The sequence below is a fragment of the Borostomias antarcticus genome (assembly GCF_949987555.1).
Source record: "Borostomias antarcticus genome assembly, chromosome: 8".
In the NCBI taxonomy this organism is placed as follows: Eukaryota; Metazoa; Chordata; class Actinopteri; order Stomiiformes; family Stomiidae; genus Borostomias; species Borostomias antarcticus.
In genome coordinates this window covers 19,399,749-19,423,655 of record NC_140241.1, presented here as the reverse complement: position 1 = coordinate 19,423,655, position 23,907 = coordinate 19,399,749, and the positions used below count along the sequence as shown (strand labels likewise).

The window sequence follows — 23,907 nt, the reverse complement described above, 5'->3', positions numbered from 1 at the left end:
CTAATGTGTCTCTGAGACGATGTCAAAAGAGTCACGGCGTCAAAGCTTTTCATTACCGTGGAAACTAGTCCGTCATTCTCCCCTACGTTGTGGTCTGATCCTGTAAAATGGTTTTATACACCGACCTTCCTTAACCTCTGTTTCACCTTTGACCCCTGTCTCCCTCCCTAGGCAGTGCTATGAGTAGCGTTTCCATGGCAACCTAAGAAGCATGACCGGAGCGTAAACAGGCCACGCCCTAGCGATGAGTCACAGACAGCAGGGGGAGGGGCTTGGGGAGGAGCTCCGGGCCGCGGCGCCTCACCGTAGCAAGCAGCCCGGCGGCGCCTCCTCAACAGAACCGGTCCGTAGGAGCTGGAGGCCGTGCCAGATGACGGGTCAGGACGAGCCGGACCCCCATCACCCCGCCCACCATCACCATCCTCCTCTTCCTCACCACCGGCACCAGCAGCGCCAGGGCGCGGCCCGGGGACCCCCTCGCCATCGCAGGAGGCCCGTCTCGGGACCGGGGCAGGGCCAGAACCAGGGACAGAACCAGGGCCAGAACCAGGGCCAGGGCCAGAACCAGGTCCAGAACCAGGTCCAGACGGATGGTTTGGAGGCGGATCCCCGCCGCAGCCAGCCACTACGCTCCGGCGTGACCCGTTACCGGCGCCAGGGGGAGAGCGCCCCCAGGGTCAGAGGTCACAGGCAGAGGCCGCCTCCGAGAGAGGCGCACGAACTGCCGTCACCTGACCTCCAGCAGGAGTCACCTGACCTCCCTAAGGAACGAGAACGACCTGGTCCTGCCGTGGAGCATCTCCCCCCTGACCTCTCACCTCTGACCCAGCCCTCGCAGGAGACTGGACCCCCCGACCGCACTCCTGTCGCCGGAGTGACGCCTACACACCACAACGTGGGCCCCCCCACCCCGGATCTGACGCCCCCCCCCTCTCCCAAAGTGGAACCCCTCCCCGTGGAGGACGACAAGGAGGAAGAGGAGGAGGACGAAGCTGGAGGGTGCCGTCCAATCAGCGCGCGGTCTGCTAGTGTTCCGAGTGGGAGGGCCGACCCGGCGGGCCCAGAGAGGACCGGCGGAGAGGGGGATGAGGTAGAGGAGGCGGAGCCGAGAGACGGAGAGGAGGACGAGCACGGGGATGGAACCAACAACCCGTGTTCGGACACGGAGAGCACGGCATCCGCCAGCGTGGACGCCCCTCCCCACAGCCCGCCCCCGCTGCTGTCCCCATCCAGCCCCTCCTCCCCGGACACGCCCAAGTTCCCGCCCCTCCGGCATCAAATGGACCACTTCGACCAATACGGCGAGGAGCCCAGCCAGAGCCCCGCCCCCGACAACGAGCCGCTGCCCGAGGAGGAGAGCTGCTCTGTCTCCCACTCTGACTCCTTCACCGACTCCTTCACCGACTCCTTCACCGACTCCTTCACCGACTCCTACCCAAAGACCTATGCAGACTTTTACACCGAGGCCCACCGGCAGTCGAACCCTGAGTCCTTCTCAGAATCCTACCCAGAGCCCTACACCAAATCATACCCCAACTCCTTCCCTGCACCCCTCAAAGTGTCGTACCCAGACCTGCACAGGGAACCCCGAAGGAAGTCTGGTAGGAGGCCTGATGAGTCTCACCCCAGCCACACACGGAGGGAGGAAGTGTTTGAGGAAGCTCCAGACCGACCCCCCCCCGAGCCGGAGCTCCATGCCCCCAAACAGGGCCGAGACGCGGGGTCCCGTGGCTCCGCCCCCTGGGCCGGCTGCTCCGTGGGCTCCAGGCTGCACCACTATGACGGCCAGTCGGACAGCGACGGGGACAGCGTCAACGAGAGCTCCGGCTCCCACAGCCCGGGGGCGGCCCCCAGGCAGGCGGTGGTGGAAGCCCAGGAAGAGCGCTCTCAGCCTGGGAGGCCGGGTCCAGGCGAGCCCCAGGATGAGCAGGCCGGAGAGGAGGTGGGGGAGGGCCTTTCAGATGAGACTGGCAAGGGTTCAGGAGACGCCATAACCCTGGCGATTAAGGACATCAGGGAGGCCATCGAGGAGGTGAAGACCAAGACGGTGCGCTCCCCCTACACCCCTGACCAGCCCATAGAGCCCGTGTGGGTGATGAGACAGGAGGTCAGTTCTACTGAGGAGGGATACCCCCAGCAGCCACTAGGGGGCCATGGCAGGGTTGAGTATTAGGAGACACAGCACAGCACACTGGGAAATATCTCAAAACATGATTCATTGTAGTTTAGGAAATGGCAAACATGAGCGCTGACTCTCTCTCTCTCTCTCTCTCTCTCTATCTTTTTCTCTCTCTCTCTTTTTCTCTCACTCTCTCTTTCTCTTTTTTTCTCTCTCTTTCTCTCTGTCTCCCTCTCTCTCTCTCTCAGTCTGTCCCCCAGTCTCCCTCTCTGTCGTTCTCCCAGTCTCCATCACACTATCATCCCTCCCTCGCCCCAGCAGCGCCAGACCCAGACCCGGCCCCTGACCCGCTCGCAGTCCCAGAACCTGCCTGTCCCGTGAGGGCGGAGTCCTCTAGAACTCACCAATCACAGTCGAGGGAGCCGGCGAGGCCTCCGCAGCCTCAGCCAACCATCGAAGAGGTAGGGTGACATCATCAGGTAAGGTGACATCATCAGGCAGGATATTGTAAATGACCTCTGTGGTTATATCACTGTAAGAGGGTGTACTGAGATGCGTTCATTTGGCTGCGTTCTTATTACTGCTGACTGTTCTAATATCCCGTTGTGTTTGTGTTTCAGATACGCAGAGCGATGCCGTCGTTCCCCACATACGTGGAGGGTGAGTGACGCTGAGAAACATTCCCCCAGATAAGTATGAACCTTTCATGTTTGGTCCCGGTGTGGTCGTGCTCACCTGACCCCGTTGTGTCCGGCTCACAGTCCCTGGACCGTGTGACCCTGAAGACCTCATCGACGGCATCATCTTTGCAGCCAGCTACCTTGGCTCCACCCACCTGCTGTCGGAGAGGACGCCCACTAAGAGCGCCCGCATGCAGCAGGCCCAGGAGGCCATGAGCAGAGTCAGGGTGAGTCTCAACGCTGGACACCTGTCTCCTCATCTCCTCTCTCCTCATCTCCTCTCCTCTGTCTTCTGCTGGGAGGTAAAATTCCCCCATAATTCATTTCTGACTGACATCATAGACGAGGACAGACCGTCTTTATTAAAGGCAGACAGACACATCAATCAATCAATCAATCAATCAAAGCTTTATTTGTATAGCGCATTTCATACCCAGAGGCAACACAATGCGCTTCACAGAGAACAAGGGAGGTGGGCATACGACCCACTCTCTACATATTCCAGAGGGACGCAAAAAAACAGTAATCACCCGGGGGCCAGATAAGTGAGCTGTAAAAATTCTTCCCTGACCCCTCTCAACAAGGCGATCGAGCAAGCTCCAGGAGTATGTTTGTCTACCGGCTAAGAACCTTTATAAAGCAATACATTACATTAAATTACATTTCAGAGTAAGAGAGGCTAAAAAAGCAACATAGGAGAGAGGGCATTCTACGGACATGCTACGACATCCACAGCAGACACGGGGGTATCTATCAGACTCCGGGAGGTCTGCTGGTGACAGTGGGGCATCCACTGGACCTGGTTAGAAGATAGGGAGAGAGAGAGGCACTAGGGAGAGGGAAGGCAGAACAGGGTTAGTAGCACATAGAGCCATACAGACCACACAGATATTGAAACAGGCAACCTGGGGCAAGCTCCTGGAATATATTTGTCTAATGGCTAAGAACATTTAAAGAACAATAAATTACATTAAATTAATTTTTCAGAGCAAGAAAGGCTAAGAGCATCAGGTCCAAGCCGGATGTGGACTGATGTGTGTCTGTGTGTACGTGTGTGTGTGTGTGTGTGTGTACTAAATACTACGACATCCACAGCTCCACAGATGACACGGAGGTATCTATAGGACTCAGGGTGGTCTGCGGGCGACAATAGGGCATCCACTGGACCTGGTTAGAGGATAGGAGGGAGAGAGAGAGGCACTAGGGGAGGCAGAAAACGGTTAGTAGCACACTGAGCCATTGAAGCAACACAGCTGTCAGAACAGAACAAGCCTGTTTCAGGGTAACCAGCTTATTACATGATAATATTAGAAGGATGATACACATTGCAGAGGAGACACAGAGGAAAATTTAATTTTGAATTTATTTATTGAGGATAGCCCCTTGAGATGTATCATCTCATTTTCGAGGGGGTCCTATAACACAAATACAAACATTAAACAATGAATTACAGAATACATAAAACAACACAAATACACACGCACACTTAGCTCAACAACTCCAACCCACCCACACAGCCTAGTTACATCTTAACCACCACAACACACACCCGGCCCACGGAGCACAGAAGTGAGCCAGCAAGGTATGGATGGCAACAAGGCCACTCTCCACATCCGAAGACCACACGTAAATATTCAGGGGAAAGAACTACAATGACCAGAACAATAAAGTATTAATAACAGTCATGAAAATAATAACATAAAAATAATAAAATTAAGTACACAATAAACAGACACAGGAATTAAAAACATGAACAAGTTGATTTAAGCTGAGAAAGTAAAGATGATTTAAAGCGATGGTATGAAGTAATGGACCTAAGAGAGGGGGGAAGGTTATTCCAATCAGTAGGGGCTTTATATGCAAATGACCTACGACCAACTTCTTTAAAGATTCTAGGGACATAGAAACAGGGATCTTGCAAATGCCTCAAAGGGTAGGAGGATCTAGATGGAACTAAGTACTCTTTCAAATATGGAGGATAATTAAAATGAATACATTTGAAAATAGATTGATACCAATGAAATTGTCTTCTGGCTTTAAGCGGCATCCAGTTAAGTGAGTCGTACATGAGACAGTGGTGTGTTCTATAGGGGCATCTAAGGTCAAAGCGGCATAGGGAGTTAAACACTACATTCAAGGGCCTAAGGTAAGTGTCATTAGTGTTTTGATAAACTATATCAACATAATCAATAATGGGTAAAATAAGTTGAGAAATTAGTCTTTTCCTTATCTCCAGAGTAAAGCAGTTAATAGAACGGTAAAGTGAACCAAGACAACCATACACTCTTTTTATAATATAATCAATATGGGGCTTAAAAGAGAGTTCAGGATCAACCCAGAGTCCAAGATATTTAAACAACTCCACTTTTTCCAGGGGTGAGCCATCATCATAAATAATATTTAAATTTAAGAGATTTGGGCGCCGATGTCTTGAGCCAAACACCATGCTACAAGACGTCTTCTTGTTCAAAACAAGATTGTTTTTGTAAAACCAGTTTTGGACTGAGTGAAAATCTAATTGTAAGGAATTCTGGGTTTGTGCTATGTCTTTATCAGCGGTGTAGATAACTGTGTCATCAGCGTATAGATGAACAAGGCAGTTGGAGCAAGACAGTGGAAGATCATTAATGAAAATGGAAAAAAGTAGTGGCCCAAGACTGGAACCTTGAGGAACACCCCTTTCAACAATTAAATAATCAGACTGAGAACCCTGAATGGCAACATATTGACGGCGATTATGAAGATATGCATTAAACCAAAAAAGAGCATTTTGAGAAAAAACAATTAAATATAACTTATCAAGAAGGAGGTAGTGATCAACCATGTCAAAAGCTTTAGAAAGGTCAATAAAAATAGCACCAGTGACCTGGTCTTTATCAAAGGATGAGAGCACATCACTAGTAAACTTTAACAGGGCAGTGGTAGTTGAAAAGGATGGTCTAAACCCAGATTGAGATGATGATAAGATATTAAATAAATCAAGATAATGTGACAGTTGATTAAAAATCAATTTCTCAAAAACCTTTGCAATAAAACAAATAATAGAAATTGGACGATAGTTGTTCATGTCAGCTGGGTTTCCACCTTTGAAAAGAGGGGTAACACGGGCACATTTCCATACTGAAGGAATTAGGCAAGTAGAGAGAGACAGGTTAAATAGGTCTGTGAGGGGATACATCAACACATGAGCTGCTAATTTAACAAACTTAGCTTCCACACCATCTGGACCAGCACTACTACCTTTAAACTCAAAGATCGCATTGTAAACATCCATGGGCAAAATCTTTTGAAAAGAAAATGAATTGTTGCAAGTTGTAAGGTTCAAGGAGTCAGCCGCACCAAAGCAATTGGCATCAGGGGGACCAGAAATGGAGGTAAAATGCTGATTAAAGGCCTGAGAAATTAGTAAGGGATCAGAGATAGTTTGATCATTAACATTTATCTGGTTTATAAGGCCTTTGTTAGTTTTGTTGAGAACACGGTTCAGCTGATTCCAGAACTGTCTGGGGTTGTTGAAGTCCTGAGATAGACTACCTTTATAATAATTTGATTTTGCATTTCTTGTTTTGGTCTTGCAAGAGTTCCTCAAACCTTTGTAAATTTCCCAATCAACAGAATCTTTAGACTGGCGATATTTGGCCCAGGCTTTGTCTCTTTGTTTAAAAAGATTGATGAGGTCTGAGTTGATCCAGGGTAAATGCCTGCCTTTAACTCTGATTAACTTAAAAGGAGCATGCTTATCAATAATATTTGTAACTTCGGAATGAAAAAAACTCCAAGCATCCTCAGGAAAAGGGATAAGCTGAAACCTATCCCAGTTAATAGCAGTTATGTCATGAATGAAACAGCTTATTTTAGCTTATTATGAAATAGCGTTATTTTAGTGAGCGTAGACGCAGAGAAAGCCTTGGATAGTGTGAATTGGTTTTAATAAGGATTGAGTCAAACGTATGAAGACGCTGTGTCAGGAACCCACAGCCAGGACAACAGGAAATGGTCGTCTCACAAATAGTACTAGACTGGAGACCTCGTGTGTATGAATGACGTCACAGATGATGTGGTCTACCTCTGCTTCCCACATAACACCCCCCCCCACACACACACACACACACTCACACACACACACACACACAAACACACACACACACACACACACACAACCTCTGTAGCCCTTACATCCTGTAATATCACATTTTGGATGATCGGTCTCTAGGGGTATCATCAAGGTCTCTTCCCCCCCCCCCCCTCCCTCTCTCTCTCTCTCTCTTCCCCCCTCTCTCTCTCTCCCTATCTCTCTCTCTCTCTCTCCCTCTCTCTCTCCCTCTCTCTCTCCCCCCCTCTCTCCCTCTCTCTCTCTCTCTCTCTCATTCTGTTTCTTCTCCTCCATCTGCTGCAGGCTGCCCAGAAGCAAGCTAAAAACAGTAAGAAGGTAACAGTTTGAGCGTTTCATGGTTTTTGCCGACCTCGTCTTTTCATCGACTTACTAAACCTGTGCTGTGTAGAAAGGAGAATGCATGAATTCAAGCTTTCAAATTTCAAACGTTCATATTAGTAATTGTAAAACATCCTGTAACGTTGTGTTCCTGAAACGCTGCGCTGCCTCGACCCTCAAGCAGCAGAGTCCTGAGGGGGAAGCCCTCTCGTCCACCGAGGTGGATCTCTTCATGTCCACTCAGAGGATCAAAGTTCTCAACGCCGACACTCAAGTAGGAAGCCCTTATATGGTCTTATCAATAACACTGTGTTATAGGCTCCTGCTGTATCTCTCACAGTCACCTTCTAAGCACTAAATGACTCATCACAACAGCAGCCAAACATTTGTTTCAGCTACTACAAATAATTATTCACTCACACTGCACTGTAACCTTTATTCCTGTATTTTATTTTTAAATGTCCTTTTTTACATTTCGTTTTATATCACTGTTCTATACAAATAAACTTGCCTTGCCTTGGCTTACTACGGTCCGAGGTACCGAACCCAGTAGAACACTTCCTCTGACCTCACACTGTGACCCCGGTCGGTTCTTGTCAGGCGTCCATGATGGACCTGCCCCTGAGGACCATCTCGTACATCGCAGACATCGGGAACATGGTGGTTCTGATGGCCCGGGGGAAGATGGTCCGGTCCCGGAGCACGCAGGACCACCTAGACCAAACCACGGACCACCCCGGAACCGCCCACGACGACCGGCGCCAGTACAGGATGGTCTGCCACGTGTTTGAGTCAGAAGATGTAAGTGTGTGTCTGTGTGTGTGTGTCTCTGTGTGTATGTGTGTCTCTCTGTGTGTGTGTGTCTGTGTGCGTGTGTCTCTGTGTGTGTGTGTCTCTGTGTGTGTGTCTGTGTGTGTGTGTGTGTGTGTGTGTGTATGAGACAGAAAGTGAGAGTTTTTACTTTTGCTTACTCTTCACTTGGAAACAAGTGTGTGGTTCAGGCATTATTGTGTCCTGTATAAAGAGAGAGTGTTAATGTATGTTTCTCTCTCTCTGCCCCCCCCCCCCCCCCCCCCAGGCCCAGCTGATAGCCCAGTCGATAGGACAGGCGTTCAGTGTGGCCTACCAGGAGTTCCTGAGGGCCAATGGCATCGACCCCGAGGACCTGAGCCAGAGGGAGTACAGCGACCTGCTCAGCACGCAGGACATGTACAACGACGACCTCGTCCACTTCTCCAAGTCTGAGAACTGCAGAGACGTGAGTTCACCACCAGGGGGCAGTACCGAGACCAGTTATCAGTTGTCTGAAATGGAGTTTAGGTGAGAGATTATAGGCTAGTCAAAGTCATGGTTTACACACTTTTCTTCTGTGTGTGTGTGCGTGTGTGTGTGTGTGCGTGTGTGTGCGTGTGTGTGCGTGTAATGTCTCAGGTTTACATTGAAAAGCAGAAGGGGGAGATTCTGGGTGTGGTCATCGTGGAGTCCGGCTGGGGCTCCATCCTCCCCACCGTCATCATCGCTGGCATGATGAATTCTGGGCCGGCGCAGAAGTCCGGTCGACTGAACATCGGCGACCAGATCATGACTGTGAACGGGACCAGCCTGGTGGGACTGCCACTCAGCACCTGCCAGAGTATCATCAAGGTCTCTCTCCCCCCTCTCTCTCTCTCTCTCTCTCTCTCTCTCTCTCTCTTCCCCCCCCTCTCTCTCTCCCTATCTCTCTCTCTCCCTCTCTCTCATTACATTACAGTCATTTAGCAGACGCTTTTATCCAAAGCGACTAACAATAATAGCATTTAACGTAGGAAGAGCCAATGTACTACTACTTGCCAGAACTCACAAGTGCATCTTCTTTCTAAAACAAGTGACTAAGAGCATAATCTAGTGCTGAAGGCAAAGAATCACAATCTAAAGTACAGTGCAATATAATACAATAAGTGCTTAGGTGGGAGGATTGTTGTAGTACTTCTTGAAGAGATGAGTTTTGAGCCTGCGACGAAAGATGGGCAGCGACTCTGCTGTCCTGACATCAGTGGGCAGCTCATTCCACCACTGCGGGGCCAGGACAGAGAAGAGCGGTGACCGTGTCGATCGACCGCAGGAGCCTCGGAGTGTCGCCCTGAGGTAGCAGAGCGTATCGGTCGGGAGGGGGTGTAGGGTTTGACCATGGCCTGGAGGTAGGAGGGGGCTGTTCCTTTCATTGCCCTGTAGGTTAGCGCCAGAGTTTTAAACTGGATGCGAGCCGCTACAGGGAGCCAGTGTAGGGAACTCTCCCTCTCTCTCTCCCCCCCTCTCTCCCTCTCTCTCTCTCTCTCCCTCTCTCTCTCCCCCCTCTCTCTCTCCCTCCCTCTCCCTCTCTCTCTCTCTCCCTGTCTCTCTCTCTCTCCCTCTTTCTCCCACTCTCTCTCCTTCTCTCTATCTTCCTCTCTCCCTCTCTCCTCTTTCTCTCTTACGTACTTTGCTTTTTCTCTCTATGGGTGTGTTTTCTAAAGCTCATCTCTCTCATCTCTCTATGGGTGTGTTTTCTAAATCTCATCTCTCTCATCTCTGTATGTTCTGACCGGCTGGTCTCCCCAGGGTCTTAAAGCCCAGTCCAGGATCAAGCTGAACATCGTGCGGTGCCCCCCCGTGACCATGGTCCTCATACGCAGACCCGACCTCCGATACCAGCTGGGCTTCAGCGTACAGAACGGCATTGTGGGTATTAGGGTCATAGACGTTCCTGAGCCCTCAAATCCTTTTTTAATGCATTTCTGTGACCTAGAGCAACACGGGAGTTGAGAGTAGCTGCAGGGGTTCTATATGTTCTATAGCAGGGGTTCTATATGCTCTATAGCAGGGGTTCTATAGCTCTATAGCAGGGGTTCTATATGCTCTATAGCAGGGTTCTATATGCTCTATAGCAGGGGTTCTATATGCTCTATAGTAGGGGTTCTGTATGCTCTATAGTAGGGGTTCTATATGCTCTATAGCAGGGGTTATATATGCTCTATAGTAGGGGTTCTATATGCTCTATAGTAGGGGTTCTATATGCTCTATAGAAGGGGTTCTATATGCTCTATAGTAGGGGTTCTATATGCTCTATAGCAGGGGTTCTATATGCTCTATAGTAGGGGTTCTATATGCTCTATAGCAGGGGTTCTATATGCTCTATAGTAGGGGTTCTATATGCTCTATAGTAGGGGTTCTATAGCTCTATAGCAGGGGTTCTATATGCTCTATAGCAGGGGTTCTATGCTCTATAGCAGGGGTTCTATATGCTCTATAGCAGGGGTTCTATGCTCTATAGCAGGGGTTCTATATGCTCTATAGCAGGGGTTCTATGCTCTATAGCAGGGGTTCTATATGCTCTATAGCAGGAGTTCTATGCTCTATAGCAGGGGTTCTATATGCTCTATAGCAGGGGTGTCTATGCTCTATAGCAGGGGTTCTATATGCTCTATAGCAGGGGTTCTATATGCTCTATAACAGGGGTTCTATGCTCTATAGCAGGGGTTCTATATGCTCTATAGCAGGGGTGTCATTTCCGGTCCTCCTCCCCTCTCCCTCAGGCCCCAACATGATGCTAAAAATATAATGTAATCCGGCCCGCCAAATTCTTTTTAAAAATGTAGTTATGTTTTCTAGTTGTTTCATACCTTTTCAAACTACCCATTCATATACAATTGAAATAAAACCCCAATTCTATAGTACTGGAAATCTGGATGTTAGTAATGGAAATAAAAAACACCAGGAATATTGCACATTCTTGTTGTACTTACTGTAAATGCTGAAGTGGCCCTCCTATGATATGACAATCAATCAATCAATCAATACCAGCAGTGGCCCCAAGCCAGTTTGAGTTTGACCCTGCTCTATAGCCTACTGACATGCTGTTGATGAGTGCTGTGATCGCCTCCTCTCCCTGTCCAGATCTGTAGCCTGATGACATGCTGTTGATGAATGCTGTGATCGTCTCCTCTCCCTGTCCAGATCTGTAGCCTGATGACATGCTGTTGATGAATGCTGTGATCGTCTCGTCTCCCTGTCCAGATCTGTAGCCTGATGACATGCTGTTGATGAATGCTGTGATCGTCTCCTCTCCCTGTCCAGATCTGTAGCCTGATGACATGCTGTTGATGAATGCTGTGATCGTCTCGTCTCCCTGTCCAGATCTGTAGCCTGATGACATGCTGTTGATGAATGCTGTGATCGTCTCCTCTCCCTGTCCAGATCTGTAGCCTGATGCGGGGGGGCATCGCGGAGAGGGGCGGGGTCCGCGTGGGTCACCGCATCATCGAGATCAACAGCCAGAGCGTGGTGGCCACGCCCCACGAAAAGATTGTTCACATCCTGTCCAACGCAGTGGGAGAGGTACAGAAACACGCTTTAATGACCCCAAACAAAATACTTTTCTTTGACTCAGCAGCTTGGGAGTCTAGTTTAGGAACTCTACATGACTGCAACTGTGCACAAATACTTCCCCCAAGTGCCTCCATATTCCACTAAACAATAAATCTTTGATCGTGCATTGTGTGTGTGTGTATGTGTGTACGTGTGTGTCTGTGTACATGTTTTCCTTCTGTTGCAGATCCACATGAAGACGATGCCTGCGGCCATGTATCGCCTACTGACAGCGCAGGAGCAACCTGTCTACATCTAACAGTCTGTCTACATCTGACTGTCTACATCTAACAGTCTGTCTACATCTAACAGCCTGTCTACATCTAACAGACTAGGAGAATCCTGTCTAGTCTACATCTAACAGGACAGGAGCAGTCTGTCTACATCTCATTCATCCTCACCGTCGTCACGTTGGATTGAATCACATCAGTTTAGTCATTGGTCATGCCTGTTTATTTATTATAGTCTAGTGTCACGTTTGATATCACAAAGTATTTCCTTTTATCTAAGCACTGATTTGCCTTAATCTGTATCCGTCATGAAAATGTAGAATTATGACAGCAGCTGACACCTCTGAAGAAGTCACAGATGAATTCACCAGGCAGAGTGTAAATAGGATATGTTATATCAGTATCCAAAGAAAACTGTGAATTGGACGTGCGTATGTAGGGGGAGAATAGGAATATCCTTGGTGTTTTCAGTCCTATGAATGTACTTTAATGATGCTGTAATTGCAATCTTTCAACTGTGGGGCATGGTCATCCAAAAGATATGAGCTTTTAACTCAACACACCAGGGATGACAGATGCATGTGAAATATGCTAGGCTAAATAAACTATTGAGGACAAGGACATGTTCCAAACATGTTAGCTTTTGTATGTATTCATTTGACCAGGCTAGTTATCAATAACAGTTTGTTATGACCAGCGATGGGCCTGTCCAGTCATGTTCACACCTGGTTAAAACCTCACAGGTCACCGAGGCTGTGGTCGAGTTAGGATGACCGTGATCGTCCTGTATTCAAAGAATAAAGACACCAGTAAAAGTTGAAAAGTTATTTATTTGTATTTATTTCTGAAATTTAAAAACTCACAATAGCCGACTTGCTTGAAGAGCATGAATCAAACAATAGTACATAGATTCAAAGTTGGGTACAAATCATCAGACAGTCATAACTCACACACAGTGGTAAAAAACAGATCTGTAAGTACGCGCTGTACAGTATACAGTATGCCTTTATATGCCTTTAAAACGTGATTGTCTCACTGATCAAACGTGCCTGTAGTCATATGCAACTAATATAGAGAAATAACGAGCAAAGTGCTTTTCACCCACTGATAGAGCCACCTGCTGATGACTCGCTTGGTCTTTCAGTGACATAACCACACTCGGAGATGAAGGCACGTCATATCTGTTCATTTCCAGTGTATATAACACAGTATATAACACACAGTACACATGACCATTGGACACAGATGGGACTGCAAAGGTGTGCATGACATCATCATTAAGTGACATTAAAAAGATTTGAATATTTTCCACCACTACAGTAGCTAAGCGTTGGCAGACCATATTGTGCGGCTGTAGTCTGTCCCTGTTTGTATTGTAACAAAGACTGCCTTAGACACACTGTAGGTATATATAAAGATAAAAAGATATATACACTGAAATATAAGGTTTATATAAAAAGGGGTATTCAGATGAAATTCCACTGGGTAAAACATGGGATGAGTGTTGGTTGAGGTTGAACATCCAACACTAACCATTAAGGTTGGCTTAGTGATGTTGGGGAGACAATAAAATGCAATGGTTGGGTTCAAAGGTTAAGACACGTTTGGCCTGTCTTGGGCACATCTGCAGACCTGCCACTAGGCAGAACTATAGAACACAGGAATAGGTTCTCAGACTGGAAGTCCCTCTTTTTGGGAGTCCCTGATTGGCTCGTGTGCCCTACAGCTCAGTGTCTTTGTATTTCTGGGCGTGGCTGTAGTAGCCTCGTCTGGTCTGGTCCGCCAGCTGTCTGCGGTACTCCTCCTCGTCATCGTGGGCCCGGGTCTCAGAGTACGGGGGCTTGGAGTACGGCTTCTGGGGTTCCGGGTTGGAGCTGGACCTTAACACACACAGAAGAACAGATGGACCTTAGCCTACAATCCATAAGCATAAGGGACTCATCAGAATTTAAGGGAAAATCCACCTCTAGACAACATTTGCTGTTTCTACCTGGTCTCCTTACGCTCTGAATCAACTAAAAATGTTTAAAGATTCCTTTTAAAAGCGTTTTATACATAATGCACTATAGCGTCATTTTTTCTAAATTTTCACACCGAGACGTCATCGGTTGAATTGAGCCCAGTCAACTGTATCCATCTCTGCTACCACAGCTTGCTAGGTAGCTTGGAAGCACGCAAATAGTTTACTTACATGATTCTGAGGGCCTGTAACTGATGGAATCACATTCAGCCTTCTTTGATTGCTTTGTTCGCACTGTGAACATCAGATACTGAGCACTTTACCACGAGCTACTACTCGTGTTTGTGTGTGATTTTGTCTCACAGCTGGAGCAAAGCTGTGAAAAGCAGATGACTAGCTAGCTAGCTACACGCCTGGACATGTGCACCCCTCGTTTTGACTGGGTCAGTGTTTTTTTGATAATTGCATGTGCAGTGACGCCTACAGAGGAGCGACTACAACACTATGGGTGCACTGAATTCTGGGTAATTGGGTAATGTGGTTACTATTAGGAAGCATCAATGACCCTTTTCTTCAGGAGAAATGAAAATATTTGTAATAGCTCGCCCTGAGGAATTACAATATAGATTGTTATGGCACCGGTGCAGCATACTTATGGAGTGTTCCTAGGGAGTGTACTTAGGGACATCAAGCGTGCTAAAGTAGCTGTGAAATTAAGTTACCCATTTGTGTTTAATTGGCACACACACTTACCCTATTGGCTGTGGGCGGTTCAGGTTGGGCTTGGGAAGCTTCACTGGGACAGCATAGATGTCCGGGTGCTTCTGGGCTATTTCCAGCTAGAGAGAGGAGGAGCAATAGGTTCAGCTATCATGTCTATTCCAAGCAACTTCTCTGTTCATACAGGGTTAGGGTTTAGGGGCTAGTGACCCTGCTGTCCTGACCCGAGCGTTCTCCGCCTCCTGTAGCTCCAGCATCCTCTGGGCTCTGGCCAGGTGGTTCATCTGCTCGAAGGCCTTGACCTTCCCCAGGAAGGAGCTGTTGGCCGGGTCCTCCCCCTCCACCTGCTCCTCGGCTGATTGGCTGGGGCGGGACACCAAGGTGGGCTTGGCGGCCACGGGAGGCGGCGGGGGCTTGGCTCCGCCCCCAGCGGCGTCGCTGCTGAGGGTGCTGCTGGAGTGGGAGTCGTAGCCGCGGGAGGAGTCGTAACTGCGGGAGGAGTCTCCGCGGCTCTGGGCCCTCACCTGGGGACAACCAGGAGGACGAGCAGAGGACGTCTCAGGTCCTGTCCTCTTTCAGGAAAGACGGGTACAACATGTGTGGAAGAATGGAACAGAATGTTCCGGGTTCAGAGTTCAGGGTTCAGACTGAGTTTCAGTTCTGGGTTGGGGACGTGGGGGGTCTCACCTTGGGGGGCTCGGGGACGAAGGAGGGGGGTGGACTGGGGTCTCTCAGCACCTCTCTGCTCCCTGACCTCCTCATACGAGCAGGGGGGACAGGGTGGGGCTTCTACAGGTTGGGGGGGGAGACATGCATGAGAACAACCAAGACCATGTATATGTGCGCGCACGCACACACACACACACACACACACACACACACACACACACACACACACACACACACACACACACACACACACACACACACACACACACACACACACACACACACACACACACACACACACACACACACACACACACACACACACACACACACACACACACACAACCATGAGCCGGGCAGTGAATGACAACGATGACAGTTGAGAGCGAGTGGCTGTGATTGACAGGGGTAGAGTAGTCAGGTAGAGTAGTCAGGGGTAGAGTAGACTGGTAGAGTAGTCAGGGGTAGAGTAGTCAGGTAGAGTAGTCAGGGGTAGAGTAGTCAGGGGTAGAGTAGTCAGGTAGAGTAGTCAGGTAGAGTAGTCAGGGGTAGAGTAGTCAGGTAGAGTAGTCAGGGGTAGAGTAGTCAGGGGTAGAGTAGTCAGGTAGAGTAGTCAGGGGTAGAGTAGTCAGGGGTGGAGTAGTCAGGTAGAGTAGTCAGGGGTGGAGTAGTCAGGTAGAGTAGTCAGGGGTGGAGTAGTCAGGTAGAGTAGTCGGGTAGAGTAGTCAGGTAGAGTAGACAGGGGTAGAGTAGTCTGGTAGAGTAGTCAGGTAGAGTAGTCAGGGGTAGAATAGTCAGGTAGAGTAGTCAGGGGTAGAGTAGTCAGGTAGAGTAGTCAGGTAGAGTAGTCAGGGGTAGAGTAGTCAGGGGTAGAGTAGTCAGGTAGAGTAGTCAGGGGTAGAGTAGTCAGGTAGAGTAGTCAGGGGTAGAGTAGTCAGGTAGAGTAGACAGGGGTAGAGTAGTCCGGTAGAGTATTCAGGGGTAGAAAAGTCAGGTAGAGTAGTCAGGTGTAGAGTAGTCAGGTGTAGAGTAGTCAGGTAGAGTAGTCAGGGGTAGAATAGTCAGGTAGAGTAGTCAGGTGTAGAGTAGTCAGGTAGAGTAGTCAGGTAGAGTAGTCAGGGGTAGAGTAGTCAGGGGTAGAGTAGTCAAGGGTAGAGTAGTCAGGGGTAGAGTAGTCAGGGGTAGAGTAGTCAGGGGTAGAGTAGTCAGGGGTAGATGGGGGTAAATCCCACCTCCTCTGGAAGCACTGGCTCCGAGGAGCGGCTGATGGCCGATACTTGGGGCTCGTCCATTGGCTCGTCCAGCTCGTTGTCGGTGTAAGTCCCGCCCTCGTCCGCCGTGTCCTCGTAGTCACTGGCCAGACGGCTGTCCATGCTCAGGTAGTCAGCGCTCATCGCAGACAGGTAGGACATGCGGTCATCATGGAGATCCAGGTCCTCCTCTGTGCCATCCAGCTGAGAGAGAGGGAGAGAGAAAGAGAGAGGGAGAGAGAGGGAGAGAGAAAGAAAGAGAGAAAGAGAGAGAGGGAGACAGAGAGAGAGAGAGAGAGAGAGAGAGAGAGAAAGAGAGAGCGGGAGAGAGACAGTTTTGTGTGAAAATTACAAAACACCCACATCAATTAAATGAACCAGAGAGTGATGGTGGAAGCAGCAGCTTACCTTGCCCTCACAGACCCACACGGCTCGCTGCTGCTGCTCACGGACAGAGTCCTTCACGCTGCCGTACCACGCGTCGTTGGCCGAGGTCAGGTTAACGGTGGCTGGAAGGGGGGTAAGAAGGTCACGTCACCTCAGCCTTGACATGGCCACAACGAAACAAAGAGGGCCTGAACACTCATACAAAGACCCCCCCACCCCCCTCCCCCCAGCCAAAACGGAGGTAAGACGAGTGCCGTACAGGTGAAGAGGTGACCGCAGGTCTTCCTCAGCTTGACCGCCTGCTCATAGAGCTTGCGGGCGCTGCGGTTGGAGCCGGGCGCCAGGCGGTTCCTCATGGTCTTCACGCCCCCTTTGCTGTCCGGGTTGAGGAAGACCACGATGGGGTACCACTGCGTGTAGTTCAGGGTGTCCACCGCCTTGGGGGTCACGTCCAGCAGAGCATGGCGGTCCTGGGGGGGTCGGGGGTGCAGAGGGTCAGTCTAGACACAGCTATGATGTGGACTAGGGATGTTAATAGTTAATCGACTATCGATTAATTGCCGATAAGAATTTACTTGAGTAAGATTTGGTTACTCAATTAATTGCTTGTTAATTGAACAGAACTTTTTATTTATTTTTATGAACGTTTTCAACGGGAGTTGGGTGAAATGTAATCATGATTTAAGGTCTGACTGCACATGAGGGCGCCACGCCATGTAGTGAAGGCTAATTGGGATGCCGAGATATTTCAATGACACAGCGGAAGACAAAACAAATTAAGCGAGCAAAGCGCAGTCCAGCGCGGGACGTTCTTATCAATTAATCGACTATTGTTTGTTAAGGTTAACAGTTATCGATTAATTCCTTGAAATTTGTAACCCTAATGTGGACAGTGAAAGGTGATTGAAGAGGAAGATCATGTGATGTGAAATGGTGATGAGTTGAGGTAGGCTGACGGGGAGAATGTGGTTGACATGGCAGGGGAGGTTAATGATGATGATGATGATGGTGGTGGTGGTGGTGGTCTACCTCTTCTATGATCTGTCGGATGGTGTTCAGTCTGACCACACCAGAGGACTGCTCACTGCCCGCGTCCTTGGGCTCAGTCTCTGTTAGGGACAAGTAATACTGCCATCAATAACTCAGAAACCTTACAGGTAACACACTGTACACACACATTTTCAACTGTAAAATCTGTAAATGTTCTTAGCCAATAGACAATTGAAGAGAGGAAAATGTCTGCACATCCACTATGCAAACCAGGTGCAAGACCAACAAAGCTATACGTAGAAAAAGTCTGCACTCTGGAGCACACTTTTCAGGAGTTTATTAACGTTTCGGTCCACTGACCTTCATTAGAAAGGCCAATAGACAAACATTTTCCAGGAGCTTGCTCGATCGTCTCGTTGAGAGAGTTCAGGGAAGAATTTTTACAGCTCACCTTTCTGGCCCCCGGGTGAAACTGTTTTTTTTGCTTCCCTCTGGAATATGTAGGGTAGGACCTATGCCCCCCCCCCCCCCCCCCCCACTGCTCTCTGTAAGGCGCATTGTGTTGCCTCTGTGTATGAAATGCGTTTTACAAATAAAGTTTGATTTGATTTGAAAAGCAGCTAGACGACGGTACTCACTGGCTATAACGAACTCTTCCGGCAGGTCATTGGCCAGTTTCTCATTGGCTGCGTCTGCGATGGGCCCGAACAAAACCACCGGCCTCCGGAAGCCCGCTGAGGACAAACACAACACACGGACGGTCAACGTTACATCCTACGCACGGCTAGAGATGTAACGGTATGAACATGTCATATCACGATTATAGTGAGCAAAATGATCACGGTTATCAGTATTATCGTGGTATTATAAAATGTGCTGAACATTTTCAAAAACTTCTGATACACACTGAAATCATCTCTCTGAGTTTTATATTGAAAACCACAATAAAATTAGCAGCTCTATGCACTTCTTGTTTGCATAAACATTAAAATAATGCGTCTTGGAGACTGTTGCGAACTTTGGTTGATGCTTGACAGTATTTACGTGAGTTTTTCAAAGCGCGGAAATCAAACAGTTTTAGTGATAATTTTATCACAATAAGTTTAATTGAAATTTACTGCGGTTTATCATTATACCGGTTATCGTTACATCCTAGGCACGGCTACCACACAACTGAACTGAACATCAACATTTAGAAGTTTGATGTTCTTTGCGTGTCATTTCCCAAGTTTCCTGAGCCCACTCTCCCACAGGACAGGGGGGTGGGGTTTGGGGGCGTACCCTCTCGTAGGACCACCCTCTCGTAGGCAGGGAAGCGCGTGGTGACGGGCGTGGCGCTCAGGTCCTCTCTGCTCTTGCGGAGGTCCTTCTTCTTGGCTGCCCTTTGACCCCTTAGCCTCCAGAAGTCTCCTCTGTCATTAGCCGTTCCTCTCTGGGCATTCTGAACGTTGGACATTTGTTCGGCTCTGTGGGGAGGAAAGAGGGGGAAGCATTTCAAACACATGTTATACACACACACACACTTACGCACACACACACACACACACACACACACACTCACACTCACACTCACAGACACACACCTGCTCTTGTTGGGGATGATGCCCTTCTCCAGCAGCTGGTTCTCCTTGTCCGTGCGGATGGCCAGCCAGTTGCCCAGCTTCCCGTCGTAGAGGGTGTCGGTCACCTTGAAGATCTCCCCCCTGGAGAAGGCTAGGCTCTGGGGAGACTCCTTCTCAAACTCAAAGTGGGTCCTGATAAAGAAGGAATCCCCTCTGCCCGAGGCCAGGATGTCCTTGTAGACTAGAACATAGAAAACACACGTTTAAACATGTCCGTCAGAACGTACTCTATAGCCTAGGTTCATTTCCTATCCCATGCCCAACCATAGGCAAGGCAAGGCAAGTTTATAACACATTTCAGCAACAAGGCAATTCAAAGTGTTTTACACGGGACATTAAAAGCATCAAGACAAAGTGCAAGAAACACATAAAATGTCATATAAAACGAAATGTAAAAAAATAAAATTAAAAAAGGACATTTAAAACAAAATACCATAGAATGTAGAACCATGACTGAAATGTAACCTAACTCACCTGTACCTCACCATGTAACCTAACTCACCCATCTCTCACCCAGACTGTGTCTGATACTCCTGTGTTGATGGGAGAAAGGGTTCCTCACCGTCAGGCTTGCTCTGGGCCAGGATGGTCACCTCCTCTCCTTTGGGGATTTCCAGCAGGTAGAGGACTGCGTCCTCCCGCACCATCCCCCTGAAGTCCACGCTGTTCACCTGAAACGGGGACATGTCCCCCCACAGGACGTCAGAAACAGGGACATGTCCCCCCACAGGACGTCAGAGGAACAGTCCGTACTGGGAAAAGAGCTCTTGAGCCTCCTGACCAGAGTCTGTGGCTGACCCTCCCCCCTACCTTCCCTGACCAGTGTCTGACCCTCCCCCCTACCTTCCCTGACCTTCCCCCCTACCTTCCCTGACCACGGTCTGACCCTCCCCCCTACCTTCCCTGAACAGGATCTGACCTGTTAGGGTTAGTCAGGGTTAGGGTTAGTCAGGGTTAGTCAGGGTTAGTGAGGGTTAGTCCCCCTACCTTCTTGATCTGGTCCCCGGTGCGGAGGCTGGATTAGGGTTAGGGTTAGTCAGAGTTAGTTAGGGTTAGGCCCCCCAACATCATGATCTGGTCCCCGGTGCGGAGGCTGGATTAGGGTTAGTCAGGGTTAGTCCCCCTACCTTCATGATCTGGTCCCCGGTGCGGAGGCTGGATTAGGGTTAGGGTTAGTTAGGGTTAGTCCCCCTACCTTCATGATCTGGTCCCCGGTGCGGAGGCCCTCCTGCTCGGCCGCGCTGTCCTCCTGGACGCCGGCGATGAAGATGCCCACGTCGTTTCCTCCCGCCAACCTGAGGCCCACGCTCTCCCCCTTCAGGAAGCGCACCAGCGCCGTGTTGGGCCTGAACACACACACGTCAGAGAAGAGGAAGGTCCCATCTCCCAACACAGAGGATACCTCACGTCCACAAGACACACACCCACAGTGAGACACACACACCCATTCCATACCCCTTCCACTAAGCTCCTCAGTGCTTTTATTTATTTTTTAAATCCTAGATCGGATACTATAGTTTGCTCTAGTCATTACATACTAGTTTTATTTATTTCAATATGTAATATTTGTCATTAATCCTAGTTTTAATTATGTTAAATTATTCTAGCCAGTTATTGCCCTTTGTGTTTTATGTTGTTTTTACTGCACTCTGTGAAGCACCTTGAGATTTGTCCTGCATTTTAAAGTGTGCGATATAAATAAAATTCATTATTATTGTTATTATTAACATAAAGATACAGTAAAGGGTCTGCAGGTTTGCAAACCCAGATTTTCCAGTTATGCTTTTGCTATAGAAGATTAACTAAGCAGACGTTTCAGCGAGTGGCTTGCTCAGTCCTCGCACATCTCATGATCATTTTCTGCTGATAATGTCATAAAACTACAATTCCAAACAGCTCCCACCACGGCACACACACTCACCCATAGATCTCCTCGTCCTCTGGGCTTGGTCTGAGTTGCACTTTGGGGGCAGAGTGGAACTTTGGGGCAACAGTGACTACAGGTGCTGTAAAACAATAAAAGATAAGGTGAGACAGACACATATGAGTACGTTTCTCCATCTACTGTTCTGTGTGAAGCACAGTTCAGCTTAAATCTCTCTCATGCTTTGTTAAAGACGATGAGCTATTCGTACCTGGGGGTGTTTGTGGGCGGAGCTCCTCCCTCTCAGCTGGCAGAGGGGGCGTGTCCTCCACAGCTCTGTCTGGGACTCTGAAGGGCGTTGGCATGGCGCCCATCTTAGCCAGTCTGCTAGGAGGTTCCTCCCTAACAACACAGACCACACTTAGAACATCCCATCATCAAGCACCTAATAAAAGCATAGATATCCACCTGCAGATTTTTTGGGTTGGGGAGTTTAGTTCTTGAACTTCGTCGCTGGTCACTGCTCACCTGGGCTTGTCTCGAAGCCTCTCATTGGAGGAGTGAGAGGACAGGTCCGATTGGTGGGCTCGGCGGTCGTCTTGTGGCGAGTAGGAACGGTAGGACTCGATCTCAGAAATGTCTGGAACAAAGAATCTCAGGTCAGGATACATCACCAGGGTTTTCTGATTCACACGTCACTGGGCTAATGGAACTTCTCACAGTATCCTCAATATCGCTAACGTAACTTCTCACGGTATCCTCAATATCGCTAACGTAACTTCTCACGGTATCCTCAATATCGCTAGCGTAACTTCTCACGGTATCCTCAATATCACTAACGTAACTTCTTGCGGTATCCTCAATATCGCTAACGTAACTTCTCACGGTATCCTCAATATCGCAAACGTAACTTCTCACGGTATCCTCAATATCGTTAATGGAACTTCTCACGGTATACTCAATATCGTTAATGGAACTTCTCACAGTATCCTCAATATCGCTAACATAACTTCTCACGGTATCCTCAATATCGCTAACGTAACTTCTCACGGTATCCTCAATATCGCTAATGTAACTTCTCATGGTATACTCAATATCGTTAATGGAACTTCTCACGGTATCCTCAATATCGTTAATGGAACTTCTCACGGTATCCTCAATATCGCTTATGTCGGGGGAGGAAGCAGAGACAGGGTCACAGACAGTTTGAATCAAATCGGAGACACATCCCAGAGAGAGCAAACTGGTGGGTTGAGCCGACACACACAGCCCCTGCTGGGCCCAATACCCCGGTAGTGCTGCTCGTAGCTGGCATTCACTTATCGTCCCATAACATAATGACATGTTGTTATATCCAGCTGCTGGATTATGGTGGTGGATTAGATGACCCTGCCAAACGCGCGCACACGCGTACACACAATATCCTCCAATAAAAACATGAGCAAGTCCCTGTTGTGTACGATGAGACCCCCTACTGGGCTATGGTCCAGCACATCGCTCTACCCTCCATCGTGTCATGTAGGGACCAATCACAGCTTGCACTCTGATCATGTGACCTAAATGTGATCTACACACGCCAAAACAACGGAGTAGAGAGATATAGAACCCAATCTGTTATTATTATCTGATTCCATGTCGGTACTGCGTGCTTTTATCATAGACAGAAATTCCAAAAGTAAGTTCAGTTAAAGAAACTAGGGCATGCCAAATGTCTTTAACAAGGTTAAAGGTTAGCGCAGAAATGTGTATAGGACTGCTTGTTTCATTCCATCTCTAAAACAAATCTCTTATCAAATCAAATCTTTCACCACTAAACAGATGGTAGGCTGTGTAAAGGGTGAGAATAATATAGAAAAAGGGTGAGTATAGAACAGAACATTTTTATTACACCCAGACAACAGACAGGAAGAGTTATACTGTAAGGAAATGAACAACAGAGAAACACAATGTTGACGATCTCATCCAATCAGCGAGGGCCTTCCCTCACTGACTTGAGGTCACATGTCAGTCCGGCGTTTTGGGACGCGGTGCGTTATGCTAGGCGGGGGAGGAGCTGCTGGGTTTTGGGGGGTCGCTCACCGTCGATCTCCGAGTCGCTGTCGGCCAGCGGGGGGATGCGGATGAGGACCTGTCTCCGGTCCCTCTGGACCATCAGCTGCAGCTGACCGCGGTCATTCTCTATCAGCTTCCCCGCGTCGCTCAGGGACAGGTTCTCCGTCACTGTGCCGTTGATCTGGAGGGACAGGGAGAGGAGGGAGGGAAGGATGAGGGAGGGAGGGAGAGAGATGGAGGGAGAGAGATGATGGGAGGGAGGGAGGGAGGGAGAGAGATGGAGGCAGAGATGATGGGAGGGAGGGAGGGATGAGGGAGGGAGAGAGAGAGAGAGATGGAGGGAGAGAGATGATGGGAGGGAGGGAGGAATGAGGGAGGGAGGGAAGGAGGGAGAGGTGAGTGAGGGAAGGAGGGAGAGATGGAGGGAGAGAAATGATGAGGGAGGGAGGGAGAGAGATGGAGGCAGAGATGATGGGAGGGAGGGAGGGATGAGGGAGGGAGGGAGGGAGAGAGAGAGAGAGATGGAGGGAGAGAGATGATGGGAGGGAG

The 23,907-nt window shown here is 48.9% G+C and overlaps 2 protein-coding genes across 7 annotated transcripts in view; one reads left to right on the top strand and one right to left on the bottom strand.

The window, feature by feature from the left end:
* Positions 1–244: 244 nt before the first annotated feature.
* On the top strand, positions 245–11,873 carry LOC311312543 (amyloid-beta A4 precursor protein-binding family A member 1-like; the record flags this gene model as incomplete). Its single annotated transcript, XM_084442504.1, has 13 exons — positions 245–999; positions 1,111–2,161; positions 2,404–2,580; positions 2,740–2,779; positions 2,881–3,026; positions 7,196–7,228; positions 7,419–7,505; positions 7,832–8,032; positions 8,310–8,489; positions 8,663–8,875; positions 9,809–9,928; positions 11,444–11,584; positions 11,802–11,873. 13 exons carry the CDS (start codon positions 245–247, stop codon positions 11,871–11,873), a joined length of 3,216 nt encoding a protein of 1,071 aa, XP_084298630.1.
* Positions 11,874–12,656: 783 nt separating this feature from the next.
* tjp2a (tight junction protein 2a (zona occludens 2)) overlaps positions 12,657–23,907 on the bottom strand; it is a gene marked incomplete at its 5' end in the record, with an annotated part of 28,671 nt that continues 17,420 nt past the window's right edge. For 4 of the 6 annotated variants that reach the window (XM_084442166.1, XM_084442164.1, XM_084442167.1 and 1 more), the window contains 17 exons: positions 12,657–13,724; positions 14,558–14,643; positions 14,749–15,096; positions 15,212–15,313; positions 16,426–16,647; positions 16,852–16,952; positions 17,090–17,300; positions 17,860–17,939; positions 18,459–18,554; positions 19,102–19,286; positions 19,404–19,623; positions 20,005–20,113; positions 20,638–20,788; positions 21,364–21,448; positions 21,578–21,708; positions 21,835–21,946; positions 23,386–23,539. In XM_084442166.1, coding sequence (XP_084298292.1) covers positions 13,565–13,724; positions 14,558–14,643; positions 14,749–15,096; positions 15,212–15,313; positions 16,426–16,647; positions 16,852–16,952; positions 17,090–17,300; positions 17,860–17,939; positions 18,459–18,554; positions 19,102–19,286; positions 19,404–19,623; positions 20,005–20,113; positions 20,638–20,788; positions 21,364–21,448; positions 21,578–21,708; positions 21,835–21,946; positions 23,386–23,539 — 2,553 coding nt within the window. In that variant the 3' untranslated portion in view covers positions 12,657–13,564. The remainder of the gene's footprint in view (positions 13,725–14,557; positions 14,644–14,748; positions 15,097–15,211; positions 15,314–16,425; positions 16,648–16,851; positions 16,953–17,089; positions 17,301–17,859; positions 17,940–18,458; positions 18,555–19,101; positions 19,287–19,403; positions 19,624–20,004; positions 20,114–20,637; positions 20,789–21,363; positions 21,449–21,577; positions 21,709–21,834; positions 21,947–23,385; positions 23,540–23,907) is intronic. The other 2 variants (XM_084442165.1, XM_084442163.1) reach the window with 1 other exon arrangement.